The sequence below is a fragment of the Triturus cristatus genome, chromosome 11, assembly GCF_964204655.1.
Source record: "Triturus cristatus chromosome 11, aTriCri1.1, whole genome shotgun sequence".
NCBI classification, from domain to species: Eukaryota; Metazoa; Chordata; class Amphibia; order Caudata; family Salamandridae; genus Triturus; species Triturus cristatus.
This window is the reverse complement of record NC_140594.1, coordinates 1,156,874,556-1,156,887,892: the sequence shown is the minus strand read 5'-3', so window position 1 is coordinate 1,156,887,892 and position 13,337 is coordinate 1,156,874,556. Positions and strand designations below refer to the sequence as shown.

The 13,337-nt window shown below is 50.3% G+C and overlaps 1 protein-coding gene across 1 annotated transcript in view; it reads right to left on the bottom strand.

Moving 5' to 3' along the window:
- Positions 1–13,337, bottom strand: part of LOC146788628 (putative cation-transporting ATPase 13A4) — a 633,494-nt gene that overhangs the window by 183,825 nt on the left and 436,332 nt on the right. The window contains exon 16 of the mRNA XM_085635802.1: positions 12,892–13,048. Coding sequence (XP_085491928.1) covers positions 12,892–13,048 — 157 coding nt within the window. The remainder of the gene's footprint in view (positions 1–12,891; positions 13,049–13,337) is intronic.

Sequence of the window (13,337 nt, the reverse complement as noted above, 5' to 3'; positions counted from 1 at the left end):
CATGTCACTTTCACTGCTCCTGGCAAAAAGAGGAATAGCCATGCACTGGCGAGCCCCGGAAGGAACCCCAGTGGAGGCCTGGGTGGGAGCAGTTAAGAAGTGGGTCGCAGCAGAGGAGGAAGCGATACGAGACGAGGAAGTGAAAGGAACATGCAGACACCATATAGCCATGGAATGGGCACAGCTATTGCACCAATTCAGCCTGCAAACCACACGGGAAGAACCAGTTGAGGCACTCCAAACCCAGACAGCACCCACCACACCAATAGGACCCAATGCCGGACACAACGAGTTGGAGCGCACACATACCGGGGAAGCCCTATAGCAGTTATAACACTTTAGCACAACCCCAGGATAACTCAGGGGGAATAATTTCCCCCCCCCCCGTATCCACATCCGTAGGCTGCCAGTGTAGGGAGGTGGATTGTGACTGCATGGTTGCCCCCACTTTTTTCCTGGTGTTTTGCTGGTTTTTGACTAGTCTGACTGGGATCCTGCTAATCAGGACCCCAGTTCATCTGCTTTCTCCTCTAAATTGATTGCATGTACTTTAGGTACACTCCAGATTGGATACTGGGGTACCCTTATAAGTCACTAGTATATGGTACACCCTGCACCCAGGGCATAGGTATCCCAGAGGCCTCCCAGGGACTGCAGCATGTATTGTGCCACCCATGAGAGACCATTCAAACTGACACCACAGGTCTGCTACTGCAGCCTGTGTAAGGTGGTGCATGCACCCCTTACTTAGATATAGGTTTACTATATCTATTCTAAATCACTGCACATCTAAACCTATCAATCACCCCGACGGCAGGCCTTATCACTCCCGAAGGCAAGGTGCTGGGTTTTATATGAGAGGGTGCCCCTGCACGAGCAGAGTCCCTCTGCAGCCTTCAGAACCTATTTTCCGGGGTGGTTTGTGATGCAGCAAACCATATATATTGAAGTGCATTATAACCTCGCGGTAAATGCTAACTTTAAAACGGCTGCTTAGAAACATGTTGTGTTTGGTGTCAAACACCTTGGAATCATACCTCCCCGCCAGTAACTGGCGGGGGAAGTATGATTACACCCTTCTAGAGGGACTTATGTGAAACACTGTTACACCCGGTTCCAGCTTCACAGACCCTGGCATCACAAAATGGATGCTGCCAGCCACAGACACGAGTCTGCCCTCCTGCTGCTGAGCCAAGCAGGGGAAGGCTGGACAATAGCTTTCCTGTCACAGGGAGGTGTGACCACCTCCCAGACAAGCGTTAGTGTATTGGCGCTGGGTGGGTGCACTCTTAGAGTGTTTGAAAGTCCACACTGGGGGCACATTTGGTGTCCCTGTGCAGAGTCCAGTTCAAACCGGTTGCAGGAGCCATTTTCTCCTTCTCTGGTGCAAAACTGGACAAAGGACATGGGTGTAGCCAACCCTCTGTACTGTCCCTCCCATAGGTGGGTCCCCAGAGTTTGTCCAACCCCTTCCCTGGGTATAAAGTAGGAATCCTGACTACAGGACTTTGGATTTTACCTGGACTAAACTCTGGTACAGAAACCAAGTACTTCGATGATCTACACTTCGCTGGACGACTGAAGAATCTCCCTTGGAGTAAAGGAGTTACTCCCCTGCAGCAGCAGGCACCTTAACGCATCTGACTTGTTTGCATCGCCCGAGCTCCCGAGGTCTCCGAAGATTTCTGCAACACAGGAGGTGGGTTCCCAAGCGTCCCTGAGGTTGATCTGCCCTCTCAGCAATTCTAAGACCAGTATCCCTCGTGGGGACCGTGCAACCTGAACCCCTGTGCACAGAGTACTTTTGCGGCAGCATATGCTTTTTGGCGATCCCTGAGACTGTGCTTTGGGCTATGTGTAGTCCTGACACCGAGCAGTATTTCCACCGAAGATTTCCGGCCTACACTCCACGAGTGTTCCGTGGGCTGGTATTTGGTGATTCAGCTCGAGTCCCTTCGTGATCCACGGTCCGTTGGCCTGTGGGTCCCTGTAAAGGTAACTTTGACTTTACTTGGGATTCCCTGGTTGCTCCAGACGTGCCCAGACTCTCCATTGCTTGGAGAGTCCCCATGACCTTGCTGGTCCTCACCGTAGCTTGTTTCCTCTGCCCGCGTGGGTTGCTGTTGCCAAGGCTTGTTGGTGTTCAATCCGGCACTGACCCCCCAGCACTCGACATCCTTCGTGGGACAGCTCACCTCCGACTTTGGTCATCGTCGACGTCTCCTGGTCCCTGTGACTGCAGAGTCAAGCATCCTATCTTCTCACCTGAAGCACCCGACATCGATGGACATTTGTCTACTGAGCCCCTGGACACCCTGAAGTGACCCAGACTCTGTCCCCTCTGCTTTCAGGTTCTTCTCACCTCGGATCCAGGGTTGAATTCAACCGGACACTTTTCATCTTCCCGGCAGCAGCACTTCTTCGCATCACGCCACTGAAAACGACGAGGGTTTCCGACACCACTTGACCCTTATGCACTCTGCTCCCCCGGGATAGGTAACATGGGTTCCTCAGTACCTCACAAGGGTGCTGGCCTTAGAACCTTCTATGTGCCAAAGGGTTTGCTTGAAGTCCTCTCCGAAGTGTCCTTAAACTGTAATTTTCCAACCGTGACTTTCCCATTGAGTTGTATGGAGCTGGCATCTGTGTTCTCACACTACACCCGTCCTCCGTGGGTCCCCTGTGTCACTACTTTGGGTAGTTCATTGGGGTCCCAGCAATTCTACGTGCTCTAGGCACTGTGTCTAGTCAAGTCGCGGTTCTTATACCACTTGCTTAGTATATAGTTCGGTCTCCCCCTGGAGCCCGCTGTGTATTGTGCTATTTACTGTCGTTCTATTGATTCTGTATTGTGTGCCTTGTGCTCTAATCTCAAAGATGTTAGTAGAGAGTTTTTAGTAATAAATACATAGATTTGATATATATACCTTGTGTGGTTCTCCTTTCATTTGGTCATTCAGGAGGTTCTGATCTGGTAAAACAAGCTGCTTTACATTCCTTCAAGACTTAGCCTGAAGGCTGCTCTCCATAGCTACCACTAGGATAGCTTTCAAGAAAGGTTGTCTTTAACCAATCACCATAAGGGGTTGTTTGGACTGATACAAGGTGCCCACTAGAACTAGTGGACAGCATATACCAGGCCACCTTCTCACAGCCAGGTCACCATGCACACTTGGATAGAGGACCTGCTTCCCCCACCCCCCCTCCGCAGACCCCATATCAATATAATAAACAAATTTAAACAAAAACAAAAAATCCACAAGACCTCTAATGACAGATAAGGGGGCTGCAGGGCCCGAGGGCCCCCCTGCTGGCTCAAGGCCAGAGAGGGGGTGACAGGGACATGAATACGAGGCCTCGGATGTCAGTGAAGGGGGGCTGCAGGGCCCGAGGGCCCCCCTGCTGGCTCAAGGCCAGAGAGGGGGTGACAGGGACATGAATACGAGGCCCGAATGTCAGTGAAGGGGGGCTGCAGGGCCCCCCTGCTGGCTCAAGGCCAGAGAGGGGGTGACAGGGACATGAATACGAGGCCTCGGATGTCAGTGAAGGGGGGCTGCAGGGCCCGAGGACCCCCCTGCTGGCTCAAGGCCAGAGAGGGGGTGACAGGGACATGAATACGAGGCCTCGGATGTCAGTGAAGGGGGGCTGCAGGGCCCAAGGGCCCCCCTGCTGGCTCAAGGCCAGAGAGGGGGTGACAGGGACATGAATACGAGGCCTCGGATGTCAGTGAAGGGGGGCTGCAGGACCAGAGGGCCCCCCTGCTGGCTCAAGGCCAGAGAGGGGGTGACAGGGACATGAATACGAGGCCTCGGATGTCAGTGAAGGGGGGCTGCAGGACCCGAGGGCCCCCCTGCTGGCTCAAGGCCAGAGAGGGGGTGACAGGGACATGAATACGAGGCCTCGGATGTCAGTGAAGGGGGGCTGCAGGGCCCGAGGACCCCCCTGCTGGCTCAAGGCCAGAGAGGGGGTGACAGGGACATGAATACGAGGCCTCGGATGTCAGTGAAGGGGGGCTGCAGGACCCGAGGGCCCCCCTGCTGGCTCAAGGCCAGAGAGGGGGTGACAGGGACATGAATACGAGGCCTCGGATGTCAGTGAAGGGGGGCTGCAGGGGCCGAGGGCCCCCCTGCTGGCTCAAGGCCAGAGAGGGGGTGACAGGGACATGAATACGAGGCCTCGGATGACAGTGAAGGGGGGCTGCAGGGCCCGAGGACCCCCCTGCTGGCTCAAGGCCAGAGAGGGGGTGACAGGGACATGAATACGAGGCCTCGGATGTCAGTGAAGGGGGGCTGTAGGGCCCGAGGACCCCCCTGCTGGCTCAAGGCCAGAGAGGGGGTGACAGGGACATGAATACGAGGCCTCGGATGTCAGTGAAGGGGGGCTGCAGGGCCCGAGGCCCCCCTGCTGGCTCAAGGCCAGAGAGGGGGTGACAGGGACATGAATACGAGGTCTCGGATGTCAGTGAAGGGGGGCTGCAGGGCCCGAGGGCCCCCCTGCTGGCTCAAGGCCAGAGAGGGGGTGAAAGGGACATGAATACGAGGCCCCGAATGTCAGTGAAGGGGGGCTGCAGGGTCCCCCTGCTGGCTCAAGGCCAGAGAGGGTGACGGATCTAGGATTTGCTTTATTAGAGGTTTCTTCGGTGCCACGTCCCGCTTCCAGGCACCAGGGAGGGGCAGAAGGAGGAAGGTGGGAGGGGGTATGTGTAAAGTAACTCATGCAGAAACAAGAGGGAGGCGGGTGGGAGGGGCTGAGGCTTGTGGATAGTACATCATAAGAACAGGAAGGAGTGAAGAGTGGTGGAGGAGATGGAGACGAGGTATGAGTAAAGTAACTCATGAAGAGAACAGGAAGGTGGGAGGAGCGAGGTATGAGTGAGGTTAATCACAAGAAAATAAGTGGAAGGAGGGAGGTGAGAGGGAAACAAGGTATGAGTAATGTAACTCCTGTAGGGAACAGGAAGGAGGGAGCAATTGGGTGGAGTGTGAAAGACGAAGCCCTCCAGGTCTTGCAAATAATTACAAGCATTGGTAAAGCTCATAGGTCCCACCTATGCCAGACCTATTGGCTTTGCCAATGTGTTTTAGACCTGTTGTACACCAGCGTGGCTAAAGGTTTGTTTCGAGCCAAAGTGTAAGCATAAATTATTATATGTCACGCAAGTCTTCATCAGGACTGGATTCTAGCATGTAGACAGCAAACTCGGAAAAGACTCAAGAGAGCTCCTGCAATCCTGGGTGGAGTCAGAGAGAGGAGTCTGGAGTCGTCTCTTGGGTATAGGGCGATGCATCCGAGTCATGAAAGGAGATCTCCTTCCTGGTTGGGAGTTAAAAAGTAGATAAATCCACCTGCTTAAGAATAGGGTAATTCCTTTACAAACGATTTGAATCTGTGAGAATCTTAACTCGAGACTGGCCCTGAATGCCAAAGCTCACCGACGCGGATTCGTGCACGTCTCATCGCCCGTAAAACTAAGAAGAGATTCGAAAGGGTGCTTCTAGAACCTTATGCAATAAGAAGGACAGACCTAAACATGTATTGTTTATTTGTGGATGTCATTTGTAGTGTTTGGATATCTGTGTGAATTGGTGGTTTAATAAAGAGGCTTGTACCTCTGGTTTAAACCCTGAAACCCTGAGCCAGGCATGGCAAAGGAGAAGGACACTGGTGTTTATGGCCCTGGAGGCTGTATCTGCTGCATCTAGGGCACATCGTATCCAGGTATTGGTTATTGTTTCTCCCTCTTGAATAAGTTCATTAGCCCTAGTCTTGTACTTTTCAGGGAGATGGTGCATGATGGTCTCTAGCTCATCATAATGCGCCCTGTCGTATCGGGCCAACAGTGCTTGCATATTGGCGATACGCCATATATTGGCAGCTTGTGACGCAGTGCGCTTCCCTGACGCGTCTAGGAGCTTGGACTCTTTGTCAGGTGGGGGCGCTTCGCCTGACGCCCGAGAATTTGAGCGCTTCCTAGCTGTAGATACCACTAGGGAATACAATGGTGCAGGGCCTTTAATGTAAGAAGGGTCTGTGGGGGTGGCTTTGTATTTCTTCTCTATCCGAGGGTTTAGGACCCTGGCCCTGACTGGGTCTTTAAAAACCTCAGGGGCATGTTTAATTACGCCCTTTAACATAGGTAGAATGGCAGTGGACCTATGTGTATCGTCAAAGGTGTCTAGGAGAAAATCCTCCTCCACTGGGTCGGTATGTAACTCCACCCCGTGGTAGTGTGCCGCCCGTTGTAACAAATGGTGAAAACCCAAGGAATCTTCAGGTGGGGATGGCCTAGATGGGTAAAGGTCATCCTGTGGGACATCTGGGATGTCCGGATTGTTATAATCATCCCATGGGTCTGGAGATCCAGTAGGGGTGGGAGCTTGTGGCAAATCTGCTGGATCATAATAAGAGTCCCCCAAATCGTCTGGGACAGGAGACAAGGTGGAGGAACGATGAGGTGGAGGGGGTGGAGGTGGAGAGGGTGGAGGAGGTCGAGGAGGTGGGGAAGGCACCCTAAAAGGAGAGGTAGCAATGTCCCTTCTCTTTGGAGGTGGAGGTGGAGCTGGCTTGTCCAAGTGTCTCTTTTTTGAAGACAATGTCAAGTGTCCAGTCTTTGGATCCTTGGTGAGTGTTTTTTGCAAAGGATCCGGTGTGAAAAGCTCCTGCGACACTGGTTGTTCGGTCGGCGCCGAAGGTTTCGGGGCGACGGCTTTTTAGGCTTGTCGAAGCCGTGCTTCCTTGGAACCTCCGTTTTTTGGCCGGTGCCGAAGAAGGCCTCGGCACGGGAGTGTCGGTGCCGGGGGCCTTGTGATGTTTGGTCGGCGCCGGAGGAGCAGGTTTCGACACCGAAGACTTCGGTGCCGGGTTTGGTGTGGAGGTGGAGGCAGATTTTTTCTTCGGTGCCGAAGGGTGTTTCTCGGCACCGGTGGTTGGCTGGCTCGAGCCAGAGCTGCCGGAAGGCTTAATAGGCTTCTTTACCGGACCCGGAGGTGGGGTGTGAGAAGCAGTGTCCTTGGTCTTGCCTAGGCCCGGAGGCGAAGGTGTGACCGAAGCCTTTTTCGGTATCGGCGTGGGAGGGGGAATTGTACTCACGACCCGCTGCGCCGGAGTGATGTCCTCCACATCTGAGTTGTCGGCCTCAGAAGCGCTGACGAGGTAGTCGTCCTCCTGTTCGATGTCCTGCTGTCCCGGAGCTTCGACGTCGTCCCCGAAGACGTCGACTGGAGCGGAGGTCGAGGAGTGCGCCATGTTGCGTCTAGCCCGTCGATCTCTAATGGTCTTTTTTGAGCGAAAAGACTTGCAGGCGGGACAGTCTCGGGCCTCGTGTTCTGGGGAGAGGCAGAGGTTGCACACCTCATGAAGATCGGTGTGGGGAGACTTGGACCCATATCGAGGGCACTTCTTGAAGAGAGTTCTTTCCATCAGCCGAGACCGGAGCCGGAATAGGCCCGAAGGCCGCTGTCGACGACTGGAATCGAAGAAGTGCCGAAGAGAAGATGAGTAAGATGATTTATTATCTGAAGAAGCTCGATGAGCGAGGATTTTTCGTCTATCGGTGAACTGGGAAGTTCGGAACCGGAGCGCAAAGTATTACATCCGAGCCCGATGGCGGAAAAATACAATCTGAGGATGGAGCCGAAGCCCATGCGCTATACGAACCAGAGGAGGAGTCACCAAACTCGTGACTTCCAAAGACTTTCCAAGAGGAAAAACAAACTGCAAACATCTGGGCCCAACACCAGATGGCGAGCTATGCACAGTGTATAATCTGCAGCTCATATGCCTCGAACCAGTGGTTTCGGCGCCATCGTGACGTCACCTCCCCGACGCAGTAAAGAACAGTCATCTCAACTCCCCTGTGCTGCAGTAAGGTACAGAGTCTACACCTCCCTTGGGGTCGTAAGGAACAGACGCCATGCATTGTCAATCAAGCTGCACCTCCCCGACGCTGTGAACTGTCTTTGCTTCAACAATTCCAAGGTACTATTCTTTGGGGGTCTGCTTGACTCCGGACCAGATGCCGCACACCTCGCGGTTGGTGCCATCCTTTGAAATTTCTTCTGTCACAATGTTGTAATAACTCGGAGTGGAGTTATTGGTTGCTAGAAACTAAATTTAAGTGAATAACCTATTTTTAAGGATACTTTGATTACTGTATTGTGGATTTTTGTCATTTGGTCTTGTGTTAAGTCTAGATAAATATCACTTATTTTTCCTAAACTGGTGTGGTGCCCATTTGTAGTGTTCTCACTGTATTACTGTATGTGCTCACAAATGCTTTACACACTGCCTCTGAGATAAGCCTGTCTGCTCGTACCAAGATACCAAGGGGGTGAACAGGGGTTATTTAAGGAGTGTATCCCCCTTTCCCTGACTAGAAGCAAAGGTCCCTACTTGGACAAAGGTGCAAATCATTGCCAACTAGAGACCCCCATTTTTAACACATAATGTCTGGTATAACTCCTGCTGCTCCGTTAATATGTAAAACTTAGACACCTACGCTAATTCGGACTCTTACTAGCAGAAATCCCACACTTACGGAAAACCAGATCCAGCGGTCGACCCTTCTCCTACATCTCCATAAGGCATGGATCGACCTGCCACCACACATCAGAGCCTCCTCCTCACTTCTTGAATTCTGCAAAAAGCTGAAGTCCTGGCCTTATGAGTAGTCCCACTAGGCCCTAGGTTTGCCTAGACTCACATCTGCTCAATGCCCGGGTGATGGTGCACTCTACAAATCTGCATAACATGACAGGGCAAATAATGGCATGATGCTCCATTAATGGGGAGAGGGTGAATAATGGGTGGTAGATGCCCCCATGCCCCACTAATGTAGGAGGGGGAGAATAATGGCTGGTACGGTCCCCGCTTAAGGTGACCACATGGCTCCATGTCACCGGGACACCACCTTCCCACCAATTTTACATGTAATTGCTATCAGGTGTGTTGGTCCAATGAGCTCAATTAAGATGGACCAAAACTACAACTCCCAGAATACACGGATATGTAAAAGCAAGTTCCTTGAATGGAACAGTGAGGACATGGAGCCATCTGGTCACCCTATCCCAGCTGCTCCGCTTGCGTGGCAGTGGGAGAATTGTGGCAGAAGTAAGCGTCACTCATCAAACATCACAATAATTATCTTGGTTCCCTGTTTAATTTAGAACATTGTCCTTCAACAGGAGGGATTTCCCATCAGCATCGCAGCCCTTCTGACTTTTGTTGGGCTGCTCAATCCATGATCCTGCTTCTGGTATAGGCCCCAGGTATGCGCATCGGATCTGTTACTCAGCGGCAGGTCATTTAACAACCAGTATTGCGCCAGAGCAGCCCGCATCTACAGGATGCAAAGCTACACGAATAGGAATGGGTTCCATGGTCTTCGGACAGCTAGCAGACTCTTAATGGACCCGGCTTCATCTTACGGTACTGTGTAAAGAGACTTGTCCCGAGTCAGAGTAATCTCAGGGCCGAAGACCGTGCCTGCAATGACCTGGGGTGAGGCGGTCATTCTAGTCCTCAGAGAAGAATTGCCAATACCTCTCGGAATGTGCTCTCTCCAGGCTTTCCCTAGCCAAGTTAAAAACACAGAAGTCCCAACTATTCTGGTTATGAAAGCCCTACTGGCACCAGTGTCCACAGTGAGTGTCTACGGCCAGCCTTCCGCCAGTCTACTGAGTAAGCTGGAGCAATGACCCATAAAACTCCACTAGGAAAGACCCGAAGCCACGCAACTATGAACAGCGTTTTCCAAACAAGGAAAACACCAATTTTTCTGACGTCAGCTACACATTCCTCAGCGTACCTCAAAAACCTTAAACGCTTGAGATCACGGAGGATCATCTACAACGAACATATTAGAAGCTCGAAAGTAAATTTCTTCAGAAACCAACTGGAAAATGCCCGAAAAACTGTTTGAACTGGTCAAGGTACAATCCAAAAAGCAACCTAACACTTCCCCCACAGATTCTAAACCTCAGCCAAATTGCAAGGATTCTGCCTCCTTCATGGAAAAGACAAGAAAGATGGAACATTACTTGCGGTCATCAATAGAGCATCCTTATCTCCCCTGATTGCTGAGACAACAGGTAGCACAGCTCGCACCCCCAAAAACAATGCTTCGTGGAGCATATTCAAAACTTTTGATAAAAGTGCCATGTTCAAAATCCTAACACTAAAGCCCTCAAACCACTTTAACAAACCTCTACCAACGAATGTCTTTGGTGAGATCTAAATGTCCCTACTCCCTGTCTGGACTAAAATAGTCAATGCCCCACTGCTTCGAGGATCGATCCCCGAGTGCCATAAAGCTAGGCAGGGTACCCCCCATTTTTTATTTTTGTTTAAACGACAGTGACCCACTCCGAACCAAACAATCTCTGCTCAATCTCTACGTTTTCAAAACTGGCAAAGCTCTTTGAGAAATGTTCAACTATGCAACCACACAGACCAGATTCAGCCCCTTAGATCAATTCCAATCCGGAATCTGCCATGGCCACAGCACTGAGTCGGCGCTCACACACATGGTTGATGATACACTAAAAATGTTGGATCAGAATGAATCCTACCTTCTTATCTTCCAAGACCTCTCATCAGTGTTCGATACTGTCAAACCTGACAACCTCCTAGACCTACTTAAATGTAGGATGGAACATTTGGGGACCATTCTTAACTGGTTTGCCTCTTTACTACAGAGAAGGTCTCAAAGAATCAAGGTCAACAAGTCCCAATCCAACCCCACACAGGTCACGTTAAGGGTCCCTCAGGGGCCTTCGCTCTCACTCACTGTCATTAACTTATTGATGGAACCTCTAACAGAATTGTTGAATTTTTCATACATCCACTATCACATGTATGTATATGACTCAACTGTACTTAAAAATCTCTCCCCCAAAGATATTATGTCTCTAAAATAAACTCTACAAAACACACAAAACTGGCTGACTGGTAACCCTCTCAAACTAAACGCTCTCCAAGAATTCCTCTTAATTGCCCCACCCAGACACTCTCCTGACATCGCAGAGTGGATAAAACTAGCAGCGCTGAATTGCTTACCACACTAGAGTCCATGAGATCTCTGGGAATAACGCTGGACAAGAAACTGAACATTTAGGAGCGCATCAGCGCTGCCACCAACGGAGCAAACGTTCGCATGAGCATCTTAAGAAAAATGAAACCCTTCCTTCCGCCGGATGACCTGGAGTCTGCTGTTCAAGCTCTAGTGATTCCCAGGTTGGACTATGGGAGTGGCACCATTTGTGGCATACTCAGACCTAAGCTGGTGCCACTAAGGGCCTCTATTAACTCTGCTGCTAGACTCATTACAGGATCAAAAAGAACGGATCACATCACTCCTGACCTGAAATCTCTTAAGTGGCTTCCGTATGAGGCAAGGATTCATCTGAAAATTGCTTGCATGACCCATGAAGCCCTCCACTTCAACACTCCGAGATAACTAGCACAAAAACTAAAGACTTCTGGTGGCGAATACCTCAACAGAATCAACTTTCACGTACCCAAAAGGAACCTCAGATCTTGCAACCTTGCACTGGCTGAAACCCCGCGCATCCACAGAGCCAGAGCAGGCCAAAGATCCTTCTCCCACTTTGCGGCCAAGACCTGGAACGAGCTCCCGGCAGACATCAGACGCGCCCCCTCCCTGAACACCAACAGAAAGACTCTCGACCTGGCTCTTCGGCTAAACAGAGCTGCTGATCCCCCCCCCCCCTCCCCACTCCCCTCAGCGCCTTGAGACCCCCATGGGCGAGTAGCACACTTCTAATATCCTGATTGATCGGTTGATTGTCAGAGCATCTTGAGGCACTAGTTCCCTACTGCTGAAATCACCACAAGTTTGTAAAAAGAAAACATATAACCAAGCCTTCGCATGCCTGGCCCCGCGAATCTGGAGCTCCCTTGCCCCTTAAATCAGAATGACCACTGAACTGCTTCATTCAAGAAGAAAGTAAAAAGGATACTGATAAAAAAATTAGGTCATAGAATGCAGGAACTATACTCCAGGACATGATTTACCCATTAGCTTGCACGCATGCTTATTTCTCGCAGACTGTATGCTTATTCTGTTTTATTGGTTGTTGTCCGCATGGGACCTGTGTTTTTCTCTCTAGAGACTCTCCCTTACCATGTCCCTCCTTGATGATGTTTGGCATTTTTATACACGTCGCCTAGATCATTGTGAAGCACTCGGCTACCCGCTAGGGTCATGTTTGCGCTGTATTAAACTTTATAAATGAATAAATAAAACAGGGAGGAAACACCCTTTCTAAATTTTAAGCCAAAAAGGAATATTAGAAAAAGCAAACAAAAGAGGCATGTATTCCCACAAGGTCTTTGATGTTGTTTTCTTTCTTTCTTGGGCAGTGAGGTTGTCACCTTGCAAGACTCTGGTCCACATACCTACAACTTAGAGGAATTTTCCACAGATCTAAAACAAGCAGCCAGAATAAAATGTAAGAGATTAGGACTCCTCTAAACCACAAGATAATATGGTTTTGTTTGGATTTAGAAAGGATTGTATTTTATAGGTTTGTTTGGATTTAGAGAGGATTGTATTTTTATTTTTACTTTTGGAAAAGCGATGGAGGTGTCTGTTTAACCTTAAGGAGAGAGGGCAGTCCAGACCTGTACCCCGTCTCTTTGCCAACACAGGTGTAAAGCAAACCTAAGTGACACCCTCCGTCACGGCCAACCAACTCTGACAAAGGGAGCTCAGAGGACGCGCTTTGTGGGGCTGTTGCATGATTAATCTTTCTTGGGAGATTCAATGGTTTCCATTGGACCAGTCTATTTTTGTTTTACACAACTTTAAAACTATTTCCTTCTAGTTGAGCCCAAGTACTTCATTTTATTTACAGTGATTTGCAAATGCACCTGTGTCTTGTCTGCAAAAACTCGCCACCATCTCAGGAGCGCCCTTCATGAAAGCCATGTGGTCGTCCCCTTCGATGACCTGCGTGATGACCGACATCCGCTGGAGCCCAGAGGAAAATGGGAACTGGTGCAAAATGGTGATCCCTTCCACAGGAACCTGTGTAGAAAACAGAAGTGAAGGTTGAAGAATTACAGTAAAAAGACCATCAATTCTCACCAGCAAATCCTCTGACCCTCCCCCATCTTGCATCATTTTCATGGTCTCCAGTGCATGTTTCAGCTGCTCTTGTAGAACACCGGAAGCAGCCGGAGAGTGTGCGTCGTGGTTTCTGTCACAAAACTACAATAATCAATTCCAGTATTTCCCCAACATTGAGGGTTGAAAAGCAAACATCATGTTATGTTCTTCAGTTACCATTTTTCTGATGGATACTCTGTCTTCCTGC